Raw genomic sequence first — 19,999 nt, forward strand, 5'->3', positions numbered from 1 at the left:
TTTTGAGGTGCAGATAGCTTGCTTTATTTTGTTGTTACTATCTCAAGGAGGTCCAACAATTATAACTAACAATTGAATTTATACTTGCATGAAAAGAACTACATCAAATTGACATTTTGGGCAATTAGTAATATTGTTGTTTAAAATTTAACGACAGCTTTATTTTGTTGTTGTTCTTTAGTTTTTGCTGTGGCTCATTGCTTAGGTGCCCAGGTTTTTCAGGTGCAATTAAAATTTAGAACTACCACACAAAGGCATTGGCTGCACCCTGGGACCTCCAAGAGTTGGCACTGCTCTGGCATAGGAATACTTGAATAGCTTGGTTAAATGAAGGGATGGCCAGGAGATGTTACTTTTCCAAGCTATTCAGGCACTCCTTATGTCAGAGACAGTGTAAAATGAGCGAACAAAGTGTTGGCCGTTACACTTTGCTCTGGTAATATTTGTCATGATAATTTTGTGTGACATCATCAGAGAAAATGTAAGACATTAAAGTGTTGCTTACAGGAGGGTAAATGCAAACATCACCAATGCCTTACATTTCTGATTCAATAGGTATTGGTGCACATATCAAGTGATGTGCACAGCATCATTCTCTTTTAGGTGGACAGGACATCTTCAGTGGGGAATTTCTCAACCCACTGAGGCATACTTAGACATCAACAGTATGTTGAGGCACAAAGATTGATTAAATGTTGAGCAGGGTATTCGTTCCATAAGAAACTTTCTCCTACCAACAGTTAGTTTCAAAAGTTACATTGTAAAATGTCATAAAATAAATGGTACAAAACTTTATAACCGTTAATCCGGCTATATACAGTATGTACATGTCACTAGCAAATGTATAATATTCTTAGGTCAACAATTATGAAAAGATTGAAATGAATATTTTTGAACTTTGACTCATTTAGGTTGATATAAAACTACTTTTTTTTTCTTTAAATATTTACAGATCAGAAAGATTAGTCCATGTGAAACGTTTGCAGAAAGTTAAGAATGAGTGTAGAGTATAAGGGCACAGGCCCTCTTAAATGGATCGAATATGTATATTCACAGTGGCAGAGTCAGATCCAAATTCATTCCCTAAACTCAGGGTATAAAGTCCACCATCTTGTTTCTGTACGTCCATGATGATCAGCGTTGTCAGGTCATCTGTGTTTTCAATGTGGAACCTCCCCTGTTGTTCTTGATTGTGAATTTTTCTTCCACCACAGGACCATGTTACTTCTGGGGTAGGCTCACCCGTGAAAGCACAGGCTACTGTTAGAACTTTGCCTTCATCAATGCTGATATCAGATGGCAGAGCTTCAATTTTAGGCGGAATTCCTTTATGGAACAATGACAAAAAAAAGTCTTAGAATCACTGAAAAAAATAAAGATTTGCTTTCTACTGAATTGTGTGTACTAAAGACTACACCATGTTACTTGGCTTGTCTACCTCTACCGGTAATTTTATTGCTCACCTCTTATGCCTGCTTTAAGCATTTTACTAGTTGAACTTTCCAGTTGTGTCATACTAGATTTTCCCATAAAGCTGCTGGAACTCATTTCTACAAAGGACTCTTGCATGGAGGACATGCTTTGGGCAGACATGCTTGCAAATTTCATCTCAGTCATGCTGCTAGCACTGCTGCTGCTGAAACTGCTGAAGGAGGCCTCCTGCTTGGAGGCAGACATTTGGACTGACTGAGACGAGAAGCTTCCTTGCAAGCTTGTGTCACCACTTGTTCTCAATACTACCTCTCTGGAAGGTTCTTCAACTAGAGCTGTGGAGCATAGCAGATACACAGTGAACATCAATGACATCTGGTTAATTGGTGACATATGACGCTGACTTACAGAAATGGAAACTTCAACACACGCACAGCAGCATAACCCAAACAATTTGCTGTTGAAGCATAAGCAAATACATATATACATACATTTGTCAAGAGCTAGCTCAATGTCTCCAAAACATGAATCCTTATATTTCTATCATTACATTACATGCAGGTGCTAGGAATCACCAGGAAAAAAATGATTAGTCATATAGAAAGTAATTGACATATTGTGCGTCCTGAAAATAAATGTTACAGGGCAGTTGGTAGCTTTACTTTGAAATGTAATCTATCCAAGTTTCTGTGTAACTATAAAGAAAGTTTGACTGCAAGAATGAATTCACATCGGATGGCTGTCCCTCTTTCACATGGAATTTAATAAGGCTTCTTAGAGTTTTCAGTGCTTGAAAGAGAGGCAAAAAAAAACCATCTAAAGGCCTTAAGCATGTAAGGAAGAATGGTGAGGAGATACTTACGAAGGACCGTTAAGGAAGCTGTAGCTGAACACTGGCCACGGAAATTTTTGGCCTTAATTGTGTACTTTCCACTGTCGCTGACTGATGCATTTCGGATTTCAAGAGAGTATATGTTTCTGGAGCGACTTATGCTGACATTTGAAGAAACAGAAATCTAAGACGAAGGAAAAAGAAAGGAAATGTTGAAGTTCTTTAGATGTGGAAGACATGGTATTTTAGTTTTTTCTTCAATAATATATTCATAATTAAACTTACTGGCAGGTTGTTTTTAAACCATTCGATTTCAGGGGATGGCTCGCCACTGATTTCACAAGTAAAGAGAACATTTTGTCCTTCATTAATATTTTGAGATCTAGGCTGGGAGATGAAGGCTGGAGCATCTGAGAGTTCTTTGCTCAGCATCAAATCATATTGACACTTGACGATTCCTTCCTTGGTTTTGCCTATGCAGGTGAGGATTCCTTCATCTCTGTGACTAGCTTGCTTGATGGTGAGGGTCTGATCGCTGCCTGAGACACCATATCGGTACTCCTCAGAGTTGGTAAGCTCTATGCCATTCAGTACCCATTTCACATCAGTGGCACCAGCAATGTTGGCTTTTAAAACCACTCTTTGACCTTCATTTATGCTCATCTGAGTAGAAAATGCTTTAATCTCAGCATGAGTTCTGATTTCTTCTGATGCCTGTGATGTTTTAGTGATTTCCTCATGGACAATGGATTTTTCCAGGGAGGTTGCTGCTGATTTCTTGACTTCTTCGGAAATCAAAACCTTTGAAGCTTCCTCTTTGAGGGCTAACTTTTCTTGAGATTTTGCCTCTGACATCTTAATTTCTTCAGACATTAGGGCTTTTTGGGAAATTTCCTCTTGGGCAACAGCTTTCTTCTGAGATGTAATTTCAGAAGTCTTTTGTGTAGAGACTTTCTGTGCCTCAGTGTCTTTTACAGCTAAAAAAGAAACCTCTGTAAGGCAAACTTAATTAGAAAGAGACCCCCACCTTTTACTCTTCTAGATTCTGCATGTGAAAAACATACAAAGAAAAAAGTCAACTTCATGCAGTGTAGGTAATACCTAATACTTTCTCAGTTACACTTTTGGAAAATTGTCATGTGTGACTTTTGAAATCAGTGTAATGAGTCCTTAAACTAAACTGAACCAAAGATGATTCCTATGACTTAAGGAAAAACGTCTTGAAAAGAATAGTCAAAGGATTTAGGAGATAAGTGGATTTGGGAGATTTTGAGTAACCAAAACATTAAATTATCTTTCAGAAGATTGAAATGAAAGCAAACTAATTTTAATTGGTAAAACAGAAATAGTTCTTTAATTAACTTTGTACTGCTTTGGACAATTAGCAACTGTGAAGGTTTAGGCAAGCAGTGCCATTTTGTATATTCACTGACTTTATTCTTAAATATTCCTGGGAGCAGGGGCTGACACTATAGAATCTTATATAATACCATATATAATAACTGCTTTTTATGCTCATAGAAAAGCATATGCTAACTTCAAATGTGTGTTTCTACTTTGGTGTACAAATTGCATTCTGGAATTAGGAAAATAATTTTATTTTAATACTTTCTTGTATGTGTATATAAGGGGGGATGTTTGAAAATATTTCCCTAATATTATCTTCTGAAAAAATGTGGGTAAAAACAAAAGCCAACCTACCTTTTATTGTTAATTTGCAGCTAGAGGACACAGATCCAGCTGAATTTTTTACCGTACAAGTATAAAGTCCACTGTCAGAAGTATCAGTCTTGTGAATTTCTAAGAGGAACCCTCCCTTGTCTTCAGAGAGTTTATATTTACCTCCTTGTGTAATAGCCTGTAGAATGCAAATGATTTGCGCTTTAAAAAGTGATTTCATTTTAAGTGTTTTTTGGGAAGCTGAATTTAGGAGATAAAATATTTTAGAAGATAAAAGTAAGAGACATTTAAGAACTGGTTACCTTTCCATCTTTTGTCCAGATGACAGTTGGCCGGGGTTCTCCAGTAGCTTTAACTGCAAATTTAGCAACACTGTCTGAAGAAACAGTTGTATCATGCAACCCAGTAACAATTACTGGTTTTGAGGAAATTGGTTCAGGAGCTTTTGGTTCAGTTTTTCTGGTTTCTGTTGACTCAGTGGTTTTCTGATCTGATTTCTTAGTTTCTGATATTTTTGATACCTTCTCATGGATACTCTTAAAGGCTTGCCCCACAAATTGGAATTTGGTTTTAGATGTTCCACCTTCACCAGAAATCTCACAAACATATTCTCCTTGATCAGATTCAGTGAGGTTATGGATTTTGAGCTCATAGGTACCATCTGCTGAATAATGAAACTGGAAATGCCCATTTTCCTTCAGTTTCTTGCCATCTTTATACCAGGTGACCTCTTTTGCACTTAATACACTGCTTTCAACCACACAGGTCAGCTTTGCAATCTCTTTAGAAGCTTCTGCTTTCAAGAACTGAGTAATCTTTGGTGGGGCAGAGACTGGGAGGTGCTGAACTTTCTCTGTTGATGTTGTTTTTGTCTCTGTGGGTGATACGGCTTTGGGGTGAGAAGGTTCTGGAGATTTCACTCGTTTTGGAGATTTAACTGCTTCTGGGGATTTCACCCGAGGCTCTGGGGATTTGACTCTTGGTGGTGATGTCACAGCCTTTTCAGTTACCCTGGCCTTTTGAACAGTCAGAGTGAACTCTGCTTCTTGTTTCCCTTCACTGTTTTCTACCACCACGCTGTAATTGCCCTCATCGGAAGCCTGAACTGAAGAGATCTCAAAGGTTGATTTGTACTTTGTGGTGGTCACTTGGTGGCGGGCAGAAGTACTTAGCACTTGTCCTTTACGCAGCCAGGTCACAGTTGGTACCGGCTCACCATCGGTGTCACAAGAAAACCTTGCAGACTCGCCCTCGTGGACAGTCATGGACCGTGGCTTTGTTAGCATTCTTGCCGCCAAAGTTGTCTTGATCTTTCTGGTTGTGGATTTTTCTTCCAGCGACTTTTCTTCTAATGCAGCACTTTTCATTTCTGCAGATGCATGGTGTTCATATGAGGAGAGACTTTCCCTTGTCTCTGTCATCTGTGATTTCACTTCCCTGACAGAAGACGAAGCTTCCATCTCAGATGTTTTCTTAAATGATGAAACAGCATACGCCTCTGTTCTTGTCAGCTCAGGGAAAACAGATCTGGGGACCTCTTCATCTCTGCGCCTGGAAGCATAGGTGGTATAATCCCCTCCTGTTACGTCCAATGTTGCATAGTCAGAAGCTTCACCCTTGTAGTTGGTGCACACAGCACGGTAGGTTCCACTGTCATCAATATGACAGTCCAGAATTTCCAGGGTCAGAACTCCACTCATGTTGGTGTAATGAATCTTACTGCTTTCTTGGAGTTCCACACCATTGTGGTACCATTTAACCTCAGCAGTTGGCTTAGACTGAACATTTAAAATAAAACGTGTATTTTGGCCACATGGTACCCTGTGTGAGCGCATTCTCAATGTGATTCGAGGGGCATGGTCCAGTGTGAAAGGCTGCTGACTCAAAACTTCATACTTCCTTTCTGATGTCTTCTGAGTTTTTAAAGCAGCTTTCATGGACTCATACCTGGAAAAGATATCAAATCTTGCAGACCTCTCAAATCTCGAGAGTGATCTCTCACTAGACACAGGGCTGGGGGATCGTGGGCGAGTTCTTTCTGGAGTAGGTGACCTTCTTTCTGTGTCATCTTCGTATTCCTCAGCCGGTTGTGGACGTGACCGGATCAGCTCAGACACCGGCCTCATTAACTCAATATAAGTTGGAGACAGGGAGCGCCGTCGTCTCAGTAGTCTAGATGCGGATGAGGATGATTCTCTTTGAGCACGTTTTGAGATTTCGTATTCTTCCTCAATTTCTGTTATTTCTGTCACTTCTCTTTGTCGCCTTGATTTCTTTCTAGACTTTTCCTCCTTTGACATGTAGTCAAGTTCGCTTTTGTATTCTGAGAGACGCTGGGTGGTCGTAACTGGGCGAAGCAACTCTTCATCCTCCTTCTCAGCCATGATTCTTTGCCGTTGCTTTGGCTGTCTGTACGCAGCCTGGGCATGCCGTTCCCTCAGTTCTGCATAACTTGTACTAGCTTCAGCCTTCGTTGGGATGTGATAGGTTGAATACCTGAAGTCTTTTCTTGTTTCCTCCACCTTGACATGAGCTTGTGGTGAAGAGTAACGTAGGCTAGAAAGCTCAAAGCGTGGAGGGCTTCGGCTTGGGGGTGAAGCTGAAAAACCTAATTCAAGCTCTTCTTCAAGACGCAGCCTCTCTTCCTCTGTTCTTTTCATTGCTAAGTAGTCATCAATGGGGAGGAGTAATTCTTCATCAGAGATGTCTCCAAGAGAACGTCTTCTAGGTCGGTAGTAAAAGTAATAATCAGGAGAAGGTGTACGCCGGCGGGCTGGTCTCACTATCTCAAGATCATCTTGGGACAGTTTAGGAATACGCCATCTAGGTCTGTATTGATCCGTAATGCGTGGAAGAGGCATCACATAGAACTGTTCCCATCTTGAAAGGCGGATGCGCTTGGGTCGTTTCTGTACAACTCTGTCAAGTTTCCCAGGCATTTCATACTGATCACGTATCTTTTTATACCACTTCATGTCAGACATGGGCACGAACTGCTTGATGTGTTGGTCTTCTTCTATGGTAGTCTGCTTGTACTTGCGTGGCTCTGGTACATCATAAGGCATCCGGAGTTTTCTCTCCTCTTTCTTTTCCTCTGTCTCAAGTCTGAATTCCCCTTTTACAGTCTTGGTGCTTACAGCTGGTTTGTAAAGGATGGAAGCTTCTCTCAGAGCCTCTTTAGCTACCTGTGTCAGTGGCACACTTTCAGTTCCAGAAAGAATTTCAGCCATTCTGAGGGTTTTGTCAATTTGTTTTTGTACGTGTCGCTCATGCTCCTCCCTACTCTTGAATTCCTGTTTCTTGTACCTCAGGCGTTCCACTTGTAGGTGAGCCTGGCAGCTGGTGGACCCAGCTGTGTTAGTGGCTGTGACTCTATAATAACCTGTGTCTTCAGGCAAAGTGTCCCTGATGTGCAGAGCATAATAATCCAAGCCTTCATGGATAATTTCAATGTTAGGTCCAAGGGACAGTGGCTGACCATCTTTCTCCCATTTTAATGTTGGTGGGGGGATGCCAGACACTCTGATCTCAAAGCAGACACTTTGGCCTTCTTGGCATTCTGCATTTGCCAGTAACCTTTTGAACATGGGTCTTAAGGTACTGTCTGATGGAGGTGGGTGTAGGGTTACCGTCAGCTTTGCTTTACAGCTGTCTTCACCGTATTTGTTCCTTGCCACAACAGTATATTCAGCGTCATCATCTGTAGTGACACTGTTGATTGTTAATTGGTAAAGACCCTTGTCTGACTCAAATGTGTACTTCTTGTCATCGTCACCTGGTTTGATTTTCTGACCTGATTTATACCATGTTACACGAGGCTCTGGGTGGACAGTTATAGTTACTCCAAACCGGACATTTTCACCTACATAAGCTGTCTTATTATAGAGAGGCAGGGTAAATTCTGGTGGCCTTTCCAGGAGTCTCATTGTATCTGTTCTGCGCTTAATTTTCTTCATGGTTCTACGGCAGTAATAGTCATAGACTTCTCTCACACCTTTAACAAATAGCTCTGCATAAGAACTGTCTTCACCGTAGTCATTGACTACTTTGCATCGGTAGGTACCATCATCAAATTTGGTAATGTCTTTGACATAGAGGATGGCCACTCCATCTTCATAGGTGATTTCATATTTCTCACTGTTCTCCAGCTGTCGGACACCGAAGTACCAAGTCACTTGGGTAGACTGATCATAATTTTCAATTTTGCATACATATTTGACATGTCCTCCTTCTTCACCAACTGCATGCATTATCTGCCCAGAAACTGGGCCAATTTCAATGGATGCTACTTTAACTTTAGCAACACTCACTCCCTTCTGAGATCGAATTGCACCACCACAGGAGATCCGGGCTGCTGACACAACCATGTTGAGGTCTTTCTTGATCAGGGTGTGGTAATAACGCCGGTGTTTTAATGTTCTGATAACTTTAGTACTGACTCTTTCTATCTTCTGCTTCAACCATGGGTGCTGGAGAGCCTCTGATGCTGTCATGCGAGATTTTCTCTCTTTCACTAACAACCGGTCAACAAAATCCATGGCTTCAAGGCTAATCTCTTTGAATGCTTCTTCATCGAAAGTATATTCAGCATTCATGATATTCTCAATGATCTGTTGGTTAGTTTCAGCCAGGAATGGGTTGATACCACTCAATAGCACATATACCAGTGTTCCAAGTGACCACATGTCTGTGGCTGTGCTGACAACATCATGCTGGTGGACTTCAGGTGCATAGTATTCTGGGGCAGTGAATAGAAGCCTGAAGTTGTCCCCTGGTTTCAGCTGACGGGCTTGACCAAATTCTATTATTTTAATGGTAGAGCTTCTTCTGGTTTGGTAAATGATATTTTCTGGTCTAATGTCAAAGTGTCCAATATTATGACTGTGTAAGAACTGAAGTGCTTCACAGACCTGGTGAACATAACTTACAATTTCTCTTTCATTAAGTTCAAAAGCACTTGTGTTAATGCGCTCAAATATGTCAAGTCCTGATATAAACTCAAAGATCATAACTAATTCTTCCATGCTTTCAAATGATTCATGGAGGTATAAGATGTTTCTATGCCTAGCAATATTCAGAATGGAAATTTCCTTCTTTACCAAAACCTGATCAGTCCCTTTGACTTTAACAAATTTGGCCATGTATGTCTTCTTTGAGGATGTTTCAACACAACGGTGGACAATTCCAAACTCACCACGCCCAAGATCTTCAGCAATCATATATTTCTCATAGAGTTCCTTGGTTGAAGAGTGAGATGCTTTAGTCATGGAGACTTCCCTGGTTTCATCTACCTCTTCATCATAGTTCATAGCTCTGGTCTTATCTTCTTTGGTTATGGTTGGTTCTGAAGGCTCAGAAGGCTTGCTCAGACCAAATTTATTTTCAGCTATTACCCGGAACTGGTAACTTGTTTTTCCAAATAAGTTGATCACAGTATAACGTGTTTCTCGGGCTTGTCCTACACGAAGCCATCTTTCTGCAGTAGTTGCACATTTTTCAACAATGTAGTTGGTGATTTTGCTGCCACCATCAGAGGCCGGCTCAGTCCATGTTAAGTTGACAGAATCTCGTGAGACATCACTAACTTTGACTCCTCTGGGTGGGTCAGGAACATCAGCCACATCCAGTTCAACTGTCTTCTGATCAATTCCAAATCTGTTTTTAGCACAGACCACATAGAAACCAGCATCTTTTCTCTCTACCCCATTGGGGAAAACAAGTGATGTGAAGGATCTTGTGACAATAACTTGGTAGTGGCCATTATTGTCAATGAGATCTTGTCCTTTCTGCCAGGTGATCACAGGATCTGGTTTGCCACTGAAAGGAATCTTGATGCTGACCACTTCACCTCGGAGAGCATGAACTGCTCCCATGCCTTCAAGAGTTTTAGGTAAGTGTATCTTAGCTGGAACTGTATCAGAAAAAAATAAGAATATAATTTAGCAACACCTAACAATATCTGTTTAAGTGCAATAACCTGCACCCCCCAAGTTAATAACTCATTTAGCCTCAAATTGATGATAATATATTTTTACCTTCCACTTCCAAGGAGGCAGTGCCAGACACAGATCCCCCTTGGTTGGTAGCTCTGACTTGGTAAACTGTGGCATCATCATCTGTGACACTTGCAATGATGAGCTGGTGATAGCCACCCTTAAATTCTTGAATCCTATATTTTAATCCATCTGCAATGATTTCTTTGCCTTGTCTGTACCATTTCACGATAGGTTTTGGATGACCAGTCACTTTGCAGACCAAAGTAGCATTGCTCTGATATCTGACATTTAGATTTCTCAGTTCCTCTTTAAAGTGTGGTGCCTGAATTGGAACATCAGATTTGGGAGTGATGGGTTCTGATATTTCACTCCATTCACTTTCCCCACCTAGGTTTTCACATTTCACACGGAACTCATATTCAAGACCTTCAATAAGGTTTTTCACCGAAAAGACAGTTTCTCGAATTTCTTCTGTTGTCACAGAAATCCATTTATTCTGCTTCTTCTCGCGCTTCTCAAGGTAGTAATTTCTAATCTTTGCACCTCCATCACTGACAGGTGGCTTCCAAGCCACAACACAAGAATCTTTTGTGACAGCAGTAATAGTTGGTTTGCCAGGAGCACCTGGCTTTTCTATTAAAAAAACCAAAAGATTTAAGTCATGAGATGAAACAGGCAGCTTTATTAAAGCTTATTTATTTAAGAAAAGAATGTTATGAGTCCAAAATTTTATTAAAAAATAGGTATTCCAGAAAAATGAAATTGGTTACTTTATACTAAGACATATCAAAAACCAAAGTTGTATTTTTAAAAAGGGGTTAGGATATATATTTCTCCTTTTAGATATGCAAACATTCAATTAAAATGAAAGTAAAGGCACTTGTACTTTATCTGAATCTTTGCTATTTCCTTTCAAAATTTCTTTCTGTTTAAAAGAATTTCATACAAAGATGGAACTTTACCATAGGAAGATATGGAAATCAGGTTGTACTCACCAAATGGACTCTTAATGATCACAACTGAGGACACTTCTAGAGGTTCACTGATGCCGAAAGTGTTCTGAGCTGAAACCCGGAAGTAATAGCCGGCATTTTCTGTGAGGTTCACAATTCTACAGGTTGTCACTGAGATGGCTGAAGACACCAATTGCCATTCAGCCCCCTCCTTGGCCTCACATTTTTCCACCACATAGTTGGTGATCCAGGAGCCTCCATCATCTGTGGGTGGTTTCCAGCTGATCACTGCAGAGTTCTTCAATAGAGCTTCGATCACAATTGGTCCTGTAGGTTTGTCTGGTTTATCTGTTGGGGGAAAATACAATTGTAGTGATTTTCATAGTGTGTTTTTGAGATTTTTTTTTTTTTTAAAAATAAAAAGCACTGAAAATAAAAATAAAATACCTTGTATTTCCACATCAAGGATGGCATCAACTGTTCCGAAAACATTGCTGAGCTGGACTTTGTATTTCCCAGCATGAGTCTTACGTTGGACGTTCTTCATGACAAGATGAGTATAGTGCTCAGTGTTTTCAATAGTAATGTTTTCTGAGTTTTGCAAAAGTTTCTGACCATGGAACCAAGTCATGGCAGGTACTGGACGACCAATGTACATAACATGAAGCCGAAGTGTAGAACCCACAGCTCCATAATATTTCTCTTTCAGTGGGTAACCAGGATGGAACTGTGGTGTTGCTTGCAGGAGAAGCTTACTACTGGTTTCTACTTCTCCAACCTCATTGGTGGCTATGCAGGTATAAACACCTTCATCTTCCTGTTCCTCTGTCATTACTGTAAGAGTGTGTGTGCGTCCATCTGAAGACATTTTGTATTTCCGGCTTTGTATGAGCTCTTTACCAAATCTGTACCATTTAATGTCAGGAAGAGGCCTTCCAACAATCTGGCATGAGAGTTGAGCAGCTTCACCCAATTTGGTGGTAACATCCTTCATTTCTTTGCGTATTCCTGGGGCCTCTCCAGCTGAACGATATGAAAGATAATATTAAGTGATTGTTACTACTCAATCTGTAATCCTTTGTCCTTGTACATCAGGAATGAATTTACCTTATTTACTAACACATACCATGATTTACATATTAGCCTAATTCTTAAAAACTCTTTGAAGTGATTTTCTTAGGATCATATGGTAAATAGGGATTCAATGAGCACATTGTCACATTTTCTGTAGAATGACTTTTTCCCTTTGTGATTGGAAGGGAATTAATAATGTATAGGCTTTTAAGGGACTATAAATTCTCTCTATAATTCTGTAGTATTCTTGCCTTTACTTAGGTTCATTGAAGTGGCATACAATTGTTGACCTTTCAAATCTTGTTGGGAAGTATTTTAAAAAAGAAACCATTGCATTAGAGGGAATTGCTCAAGGAAAGTGCTCAGTTCACTGCATCTAACATCTCCTGCTGAAGTTATGTGCTTGGAATGGTTTCCTATAGAACTTATCATATTTCCTGTGTGTGCACTTGCTTTTCTTTCTAAACACTTGCTCTCCAATAAAGCTTTCCAGCGTTCTACTTAGTATAGAGGGGGAATTAGCCTTAATTTGTTTAGTTTGTAAATAATAAGTAGAGAACCAAAGGCTACTTACATGTGAGTTTAGTCTTTATAGACATAGCAGTCCTTCGAGGTCTGCTCAGCCCAGTCTCATTCTCAGCAAAAACCCTGAATTCATATTCAGTAGCTTCCAGCAAACCCCCTATTGTGAATTGCTTGTCCTTAATACGTTCCTTACTGCTCTTCTTCCAGGCACTGTCTCCAGACTGTCTATATTCAACCCAATATCCAAGAATTTCTTTGCCACCATCACATTCAGGTTTCTCCCACTGTAGAGTGACACTATCTTTGGATATTGAAAGAATCTCAAGTTCTCCTGGTTGGCTTGGTTTATCTGAAATATTGTAAAATAATGAAAAGGGAATCAGCTTTACTGGTGAAATAAAAGGACCAAACATGGCTTGCTTCTTTAATTTAACCCCTTCTTCTGAATTCCTTACCAAATGGATCTTTGCAAACAACTGGTTCAGAAGCAGGGCTGGTCTCACTTAGGCCAACATCATTCTGTGCAATGATTCGGAACTGATACTCAGCATCGGGAACAAGCCCCGTGACAGTGTACATTGTGGTAGTGATCTGAGTCTTGTTGTGTCTGACCCACTTGTCAGTGGATGTCTCTTTGCGTTCAATGTAGTAGCCTGTGACTCGAGAACCACCATCATCTTTGGGCCGGGACCAGGACAAGCTAACAGAACTCTTGGTTACATCGAGTACTTCCGGAGGATTGCTTGGAGGTTCTGGAGGATCTATAAATATAAGTAGAAAGCACACATGTATTAGAGTACAGTCCCAAGTCTTATAAGCCGATGATTTTCATTTAAAAACAGAAAAGTGCTGAAATAATGTTTATAATTTTGTGGTTGAAAGGACACTTACTCAGTGGTGTTTTTGGTATGACTGGTTCCTCAGATTTCAAGGGCTTGCTTATGCCAAACTGGTTTTCTGCTGAAACACGGAAATGGTATTCTACATTCTCTTTAAGGCCTTTTACCACCAGAGATGTACCTCGGACTCTAGAATCAATGGTATACCAGGCGGCTTTAGGCACTTCTCGTCTCTCGAGGATGTAACCTAAGATGTCAGCACCACCATCATCAGCAGGAGGTCTCCAGCTGACCCTCACAGAGCGGGCCTGGATGTCATCATATTCCAGTGGCCCTTCTGGACTGTTGGGACTTCCTATCACCCTGACCTTGATGTAGACAGCCTTCTTGCCACATTTATTTTCCAGAACCAGGTCGTAAGTGCCAGAATCACCCCTGTCTGCTTCTTTGATCACAAGCTCAGTGTGTGTTTCAGATGTTGCAATCATGGCACGCTTACTAATATCCTGGCCTTCCTTGGTCCATTTACATATTGGGAATGGTTTTCCTTTGATTGGTATGGTAAGTCTGATGACTCCACCTTGCCTTACAAAGATGCCTTCCTGGTATCTTTCATCAAGTTCATAATCAGGATATTCTGGAAAAAAGAGTAGGGTTTCAATTTAGCATTTGGGGTAGGGGGAGTAAGAAATAAGTCTATGGCAATTATTGCAGAAAGTAAATGATCATATTTCTCACCAAGCATTTCAGTGACTTTGACTGTTCCTGGTACCTCAGCAGGCTCGCCAGGTCCACCAGCATTACAAGCTAGGATGCGGAACCTGTATTCCGCACCCTGAGGTAGGTGTGTTAGAGTATACTCTCGAATCTTGGTTGGAGTGGTGTTACACTTGGTCCATTCATGTTGATCTACTTTTTGCATTTCAATCAAGTAGCCTGTGACTTTAGATCCTCCTTCATCTTCTGGAACGCTCCAGGCCAGGGAAACTGATGTCCTTGTTGTATCAGTAACTCTTGGGTTTTGTGGCTTTCCTGGAGGAGCTGGGAATAAGAATAAGACAATATACTGGTTAAAGTTGCCGCAAAGTTGAAAATTAGCTCTGCCACCTAACAAATTCAATGGGTTGTTGAAACAGGGACTGTTAACATTAGCCTGTTTTTTTGTCATGTGAAAATTTTATTCATGGCCGGGTGTGGTGGTTCATGCCTATAATCACAGCACTTTGGGAGGCCGAGGTAGGCAGGTACTTGAGGTCAGGAATTCAAGACCAGCCTGGCCAACATGGTGAAACCCCGTCTCTACTAAAAATATAAAAATTAGCCATGTGTGGTGGCAGACATCTGTAATCCCAGCTACTCAGAAGGCTGAGGCAGAAGAATTGCTTGAACCTGAGAGGCAGAGGTTGCAGTAAGCCAAGATCATGCCACTGCACTCCAGCTTGGGCGACAGAGTGAGACTCTGTCTCCAAAAAAAAAAAAAAGAAAAAGAAAATTTTATTCATTTTATCAGTTAAAAATACTTAACATTTTTCACTTTCCTTTCTCTTAAATGTGCTTCATTTTTAATCACTATTATTATCTTACATTTATCATCAGTTTTTAAAGTGCTTCCAGAAATATTAACTTGTTTTAAAATGTTAATTGTGATAGAAAGCATATATTATGAATCTTATCTTAAAGAGGTGGAAATTGACTCCAGAGAAGAATATTAAAAATTATTTGCCAGAAATTGCTAGCAGCTGGGGTGGGGAAGGGACTGATTACAAATGGACACAAGGGAACTTTATGGGGTAATAAAAATATTCCACATTTTGATTGTGGTGATTACAAAACAGTACATTTTTCAAAAGTCATAGAACTGTATACTTCAAAAAGGTGAATTTTCCCACATATAAATTATAACTCAAACTTGACTGATACAAAATGTACTTACCAATTGGATCCATGGCAACGATGGGTTTGGAAGGACGACTTGGTTTTCCAGACCCTCTTGCATTAATGGCTGTGACACGGTGTTCATATTCTAAGCCTTCAATAAGGCCAGTGGAGCGGTACCGTGTCATTGTCACAGGTACTTTATTTACACGGACCCATCGATCTGCTCTCACTTCTTTGCGCTCCACAATGTATCCAGTCACTTGGGAGCCACCGTCATCCTCTGGTGGGTACCAAGTAAGTGTCATACCATCACGGGAAACATCAAATATCTGTAATGTTTCTGGGGGTCCAGGAATACCTGTGACAAGACAGAGGTTAACAGGATATGGCAATATGGATAAATTGAAACAATGACTCATATATTTGTGTGTGCCTTAGGTTTTGGTTGGTATTTTAAAAGATATAAGACACATGACTATTTTTCCAATAGTTTCACTTTTGTACTATTTGTAAATTTTAATTTAAATCATTTAATTAACTAATTATTTTTATTAAAAATTTTGACTTTTGTTTTAGGTTCAGGGGTACATGTGCAGGTTTGTTACATGGGTATATTGGGTGATGCTGAGGTTTAATTTTGTACTTTCCTTGCTGTTCCTCATTTTCTTCAATTCTACATTTATTAAGTATGGACTGTGTATTTTTTTCTCACTATAACATTGCCAGTCCTCCTTCCTTTCCTCTCTTCCTCCTACCCTTCTCTCTTTTCTTCCTTCCATTCCTTTCTTCCTAACTCCCTCCTCTTTCATAAGAGTGAAGATTTAAAAAAAAATCAAGCCTAAGTGTGTTGAAAAGCTCTGAGAAAAGGAGGTTTAGAAACCTTAGAAAGACCACAGGGTTAATTTTGTGACCTATTTTTATTTACATCAGGGCATATTAAAAACAAATTCTTGGCCGGGCGCGGTGGCTTACGCCTGTAATCCCAGCACTTTGGGAGGCCGAGGCGGGCGGATCACAAGGTCAGGAGATCGAGACCACGGTGAAACCCCGTCTCTACTAAAAATACAAAAAATTCGCCGGGCGCGGTTGTGGGCGCCTGTAGTCCCAGCTACTCCGGAGGCTGAGGCAGGAGAATGGCGTGAACCCGGGAGGCGGAGCTTGCAGTGAGCCGAGATCGCGACACTGCACTCCAGCCTGGGCTGGGCGACAGAGCGAGACTCCGTCTCAAAAAAAAAAAAAAAAAAAAAAAAAAAAAAAAAAAATTCTTTTTTGTTAACATTCAGAATCAGAGGTGGAGAGAGTGGTAGAAGGGTCTGTGGACTTACGGATGCTGCTGCGACACTCTATGACCTCAGACTGCAAGTAAGAGCCAATCCCAAAGCGGTTTGTTGCAGCCACACGGAACACATACTCATTTCCTTCAGTGAGTCTGGTAAACTTAAACGTGGACCTAGTCACTGATTCAGAAACGGGCAGCCATCCTGGACGATGAGCATCACGTTGTTCTACCACATAACCACTCAATGGAGCACCACCGTCCAATTCAGGTGGTTCCCAGGAAATGGTAATTGATGTAGCATCAATTTCATCAATCCTAATAGGTCCTGTTGGTGGACCAGGCTTGTCTATGAAGGAGAAGAAATACAAGAAATTAATTTTTACTTCAAATCAAAATTGGGTGACTGAACATCAACAACTTGCTTGTGTCTTTGTCACACATCCTTACCAAGAATGATAACTTTAATGGTTTCTGAAGTAGTTCCAGTAACATTCTTCAGTTCAAGTGTGTATTCTCCAGTATCTCTGATAGTGGTTTCACGGATGGTTAATTTAGCTACTTTAGTGTGAGTTTCAACTGTGACACGCTCTGATTCTCTCAGTTTAGAACCAGCAAAGAACCAGGAAGCAGCAGGAGGTGGACGGCCAGCAATAGGTATCACCAGCTCTACTGGTCTGCCAGCTGGGACATGGATGGTCTTCTGAGGCATCGTAGAAAGATCGATTGTTGGCAACACTATAGGAAAGAAATCAGGTATTTATTCTGAAGCATTATTTTTATGGTAAATTGTTACGAATTCTGAATTTTCATTTTACTTTACCATTATTATTATTTGGCTATTTGGTACATACCTCTGAGGTCTTGTACAGTCACGGCTGTGACAATCTCTCTTGCTTCTGACACACCTTTCTCATTTTGTGCCCTCACTCTAAATAAGTATTGTTCACCTTCATTTAAGGAAGTCACAGTGTGCTCTAGGACTGTGGGTTTTAAGGTGACAACCTTCATCCATCTCTCTGTGCCAGCTTTGCAGGCCTCGAGAACATATCCAGTGAGTCGGCTACCGCCATCATAGAGTGGTTTTTCCCAGGCAAGGGTAACAGTGGATTTGGTGACATCGACCACTTCTAGCTTTGTAGGCACCAAAGGCACTTCTGAGACCAGTACTGCATCAGATGTTTCACAGGGTTCTCCAATGCCATAAATATTTTCTGGCAGCACTCTGAAGTAGTACATGGTTCCTTCTACAAGTCCAGAAATTCTGTAAAGTGTCTTGCTGCATTTGGTAGTTACTGTTTTGAATGCTCTCATGGCAGCTTCACGCTTCTCAACAATGTAATTGTTGACTGGAGCTCCACCATCAATCGTGGGAATTTCCCAAGTTATAGTCACAGAATCTCTTGATACTTCCTTAACTTTCACTGAAGGACAGGGACCAGGAGTATCTGAAAAACAGAATGAAAGATTAATATTTCCTATTTGCCTGATAGCTTTTTTTTTTCCTTGGGGAAATATAATCAACATAGTTCCTCTCTAGAGAGGTGATCAATCATAGGTCAAGCTATGTTGTTTTAGAGGATCTACTCATTGTATAGCCAATTTTAAGTAAAATGCTTACCATAGACTTTAACGAGGACTGTTGCTGATTTCTTGCCAGATTGGTTTTCAGCTTCAATTGTGTATTTTCCAGCATCATACCGATTAACTTTGTCCACTATTAGCAATGAGTAGCTCTCAGTGGTGTCAATAATTGCCCGACTTGCAAGGTCAATGCCCTGCTTGCTCCACGTGATGACAGGAGGTGGTCTTCCAGATACAGACACCATCAAGCGCAAGGAGGCCCCAGCCCTGATGGTCACAGTCTTCTTTAGATCATCTGCAAGCTCGAGATCTGGTATTTCTGGAAATTTAATGACAAAATTTAATTAATTCATGGACAGGTGTGAGAAGAAAATAATTCACCTAAAAGTTTCTATGATATATACCTATTCTTTCCACGGGCTCAATTTCAGCAATCGATTCACTGTATTCGCTCATACCCTTCACGTTCACGGCAGCAACTCTGAAGGAATATTTCTGACCCATTTTAAGATCTGGCACAGTGAATTCAGTATTTCTTATTGTGGCTTTGGTATGCACTCGGTACCACTGATCAGTGTCCTTCTCTTGCATTTCCAGAACATATCCTGTGATGTCAGCACCACCATCGTACATGGGTTTGGTCCATGCCAAACTAATGCTGTGTTTGGTGGTATCCACAACTCTTGGAGCAGAAGGTGGTCCAGGGGTATCTATGGAATTTAAAAAGTGAGATGCAGATATTAGGCAAATAAGGAAATGTTGAGATTTGTATTTTTTGTTTTCAAGACTCACAAAGGCATTATTGCTCTTTGTCCACACTCGCCAAAATAATCTTTATTAACTAGGCTCCTGATATTGTAGGACAGCACTGCATGCCACATTATAATTTAATATTATTATCTTAATAATTAAATTGCTTTAGGAAAGTGGATATTTCTTCCCCACTGCTTTGGCTAGCTTCACTGTGTATTCTCCGTTAGCTAAGCTCATTACTTAAAGTACCCATTCTTAGGGACTTTTCTTTAGTTGCTTATCTTTCACTGAGTTAGTATCACTTGCCACCAATACATTTCTAATGAATACAGGAATTGGTTTCCTCAATGTAGGGAAAAGAAAGGGAGATCAGATTGTTACTGTGTCTATGTATAAAGGGAAGACATAAGAAACCCCATTTTGACCTGTATTCTGAACAATTGCTTTGCCCTGAGATTCTGTTAATCTGTAACTTTGCCCCAACCTTGAGCTCACAGAAACAAGGGTTGTATGGAATCAAGGTTGAAGGGATCTAGGGCTGTGCAGGATGTGCCTTGTTAACAAAATGTTTACAGGCAGTATGCTTGGTAAAAGTTATCGCCATTCTTCAGTCTTGATAAACCAGGGGCACAATGCATTGTGGAAAGCGGCAGGGACCTCTGCCCTGGAAAGCCGGATATTGTCCAAGGTTTCTCCCCATGTGATAGTCTGAAATATGGCCTCGTGGGATGGGAAAGACTTGACCATCCCCCAGTCCAACACCCGTGAAGGGTCTGTGCTGAGGAGGATTAGTAAAAGAGGAAGGCCTCTTGCAGTTGAGATAGAGGAAGCCACTGTCTCCTGCTTGCCCCTGGGAACCGAATGTCTCGGTATAAAACCCGGTTGTACATTTGTTCACTTCTGAGATAGGAGAAAAACCACCCTATAGCGGGAGGCGAGACATGTTGGCAGCAGTGCTGCTTTGTTATTCTTTACTCCACTGAGATGTTTGGGCGGAGAAAAACAAATCTGACCTACATGCACATCCAGGCATAGTACCTCCCCTTGAACTTAATTATGACATAGATTCTTTTGCTCACATGTTTTTTTGCTGACCTTCTCGTTATTATCACCCTGCTCTCCTACCGCATTCCTCTTGCTTAGATAGTGAAAATAATAATCAATAAAAACTGAGGGAA

The 19,999-nt window shown here is 40.7% G+C and overlaps 1 protein-coding gene across 4 annotated transcripts in view; it reads right to left on the bottom strand.

Moving 5' to 3' along the window:
- TTN (titin) overlaps positions 1-19,999 on the bottom strand; it is a 273,480-nt gene continuing 253,481 nt past the window's right edge. For all 4 annotated transcript variants that reach the window (XM_015110458.3, XM_077957272.1, XM_077957273.1 and 1 more), the window contains 19 exons: positions 18,473-18,778; positions 18,106-18,387; positions 17,339-17,932; positions 16,935-17,222; positions 16,534-16,833; positions 15,264-15,566; positions 14,069-14,371; positions 13,383-13,967; positions 12,947-13,252; positions 12,541-12,840; positions 11,340-11,915; positions 10,935-11,240; positions 9,979-10,572; positions 4,246-9,854; positions 3,965-4,121; positions 2,549-3,240; positions 2,294-2,447; positions 1,464-1,766; positions 1-1,326 (listed from right to left, as the gene is read on the bottom strand). In XM_015110458.3, coding sequence (XP_014965944.3) covers positions 1,028-1,326; positions 1,464-1,766; positions 2,294-2,447; positions 2,549-3,240; positions 3,965-4,121; positions 4,246-9,854; positions 9,979-10,572; positions 10,935-11,240; positions 11,340-11,915; positions 12,541-12,840; positions 12,947-13,252; positions 13,383-13,967; positions 14,069-14,371; positions 15,264-15,566; positions 16,534-16,833; positions 16,935-17,222; positions 17,339-17,932; positions 18,106-18,387; positions 18,473-18,778 — 12,257 coding nt within the window. In that variant the 3' untranslated portion in view covers positions 1-1,027. The remainder of the gene's footprint in view (positions 1,327-1,463; positions 1,767-2,293; positions 2,448-2,548; positions 3,241-3,964; positions 4,122-4,245; positions 9,855-9,978; positions 10,573-10,934; positions 11,241-11,339; positions 11,916-12,540; positions 12,841-12,946; positions 13,253-13,382; positions 13,968-14,068; positions 14,372-15,263; positions 15,567-16,533; positions 16,834-16,934; positions 17,223-17,338; positions 17,933-18,105; positions 18,388-18,472; positions 18,779-19,999) is intronic.

Source organism: Macaca mulatta, chromosome 12 (genome assembly GCF_049350105.2).
Source record: "Macaca mulatta isolate MMU2019108-1 chromosome 12, T2T-MMU8v2.0, whole genome shotgun sequence".
In the NCBI taxonomy this organism is placed as follows: Eukaryota; Metazoa; Chordata; class Mammalia; order Primates; family Cercopithecidae; genus Macaca; species Macaca mulatta.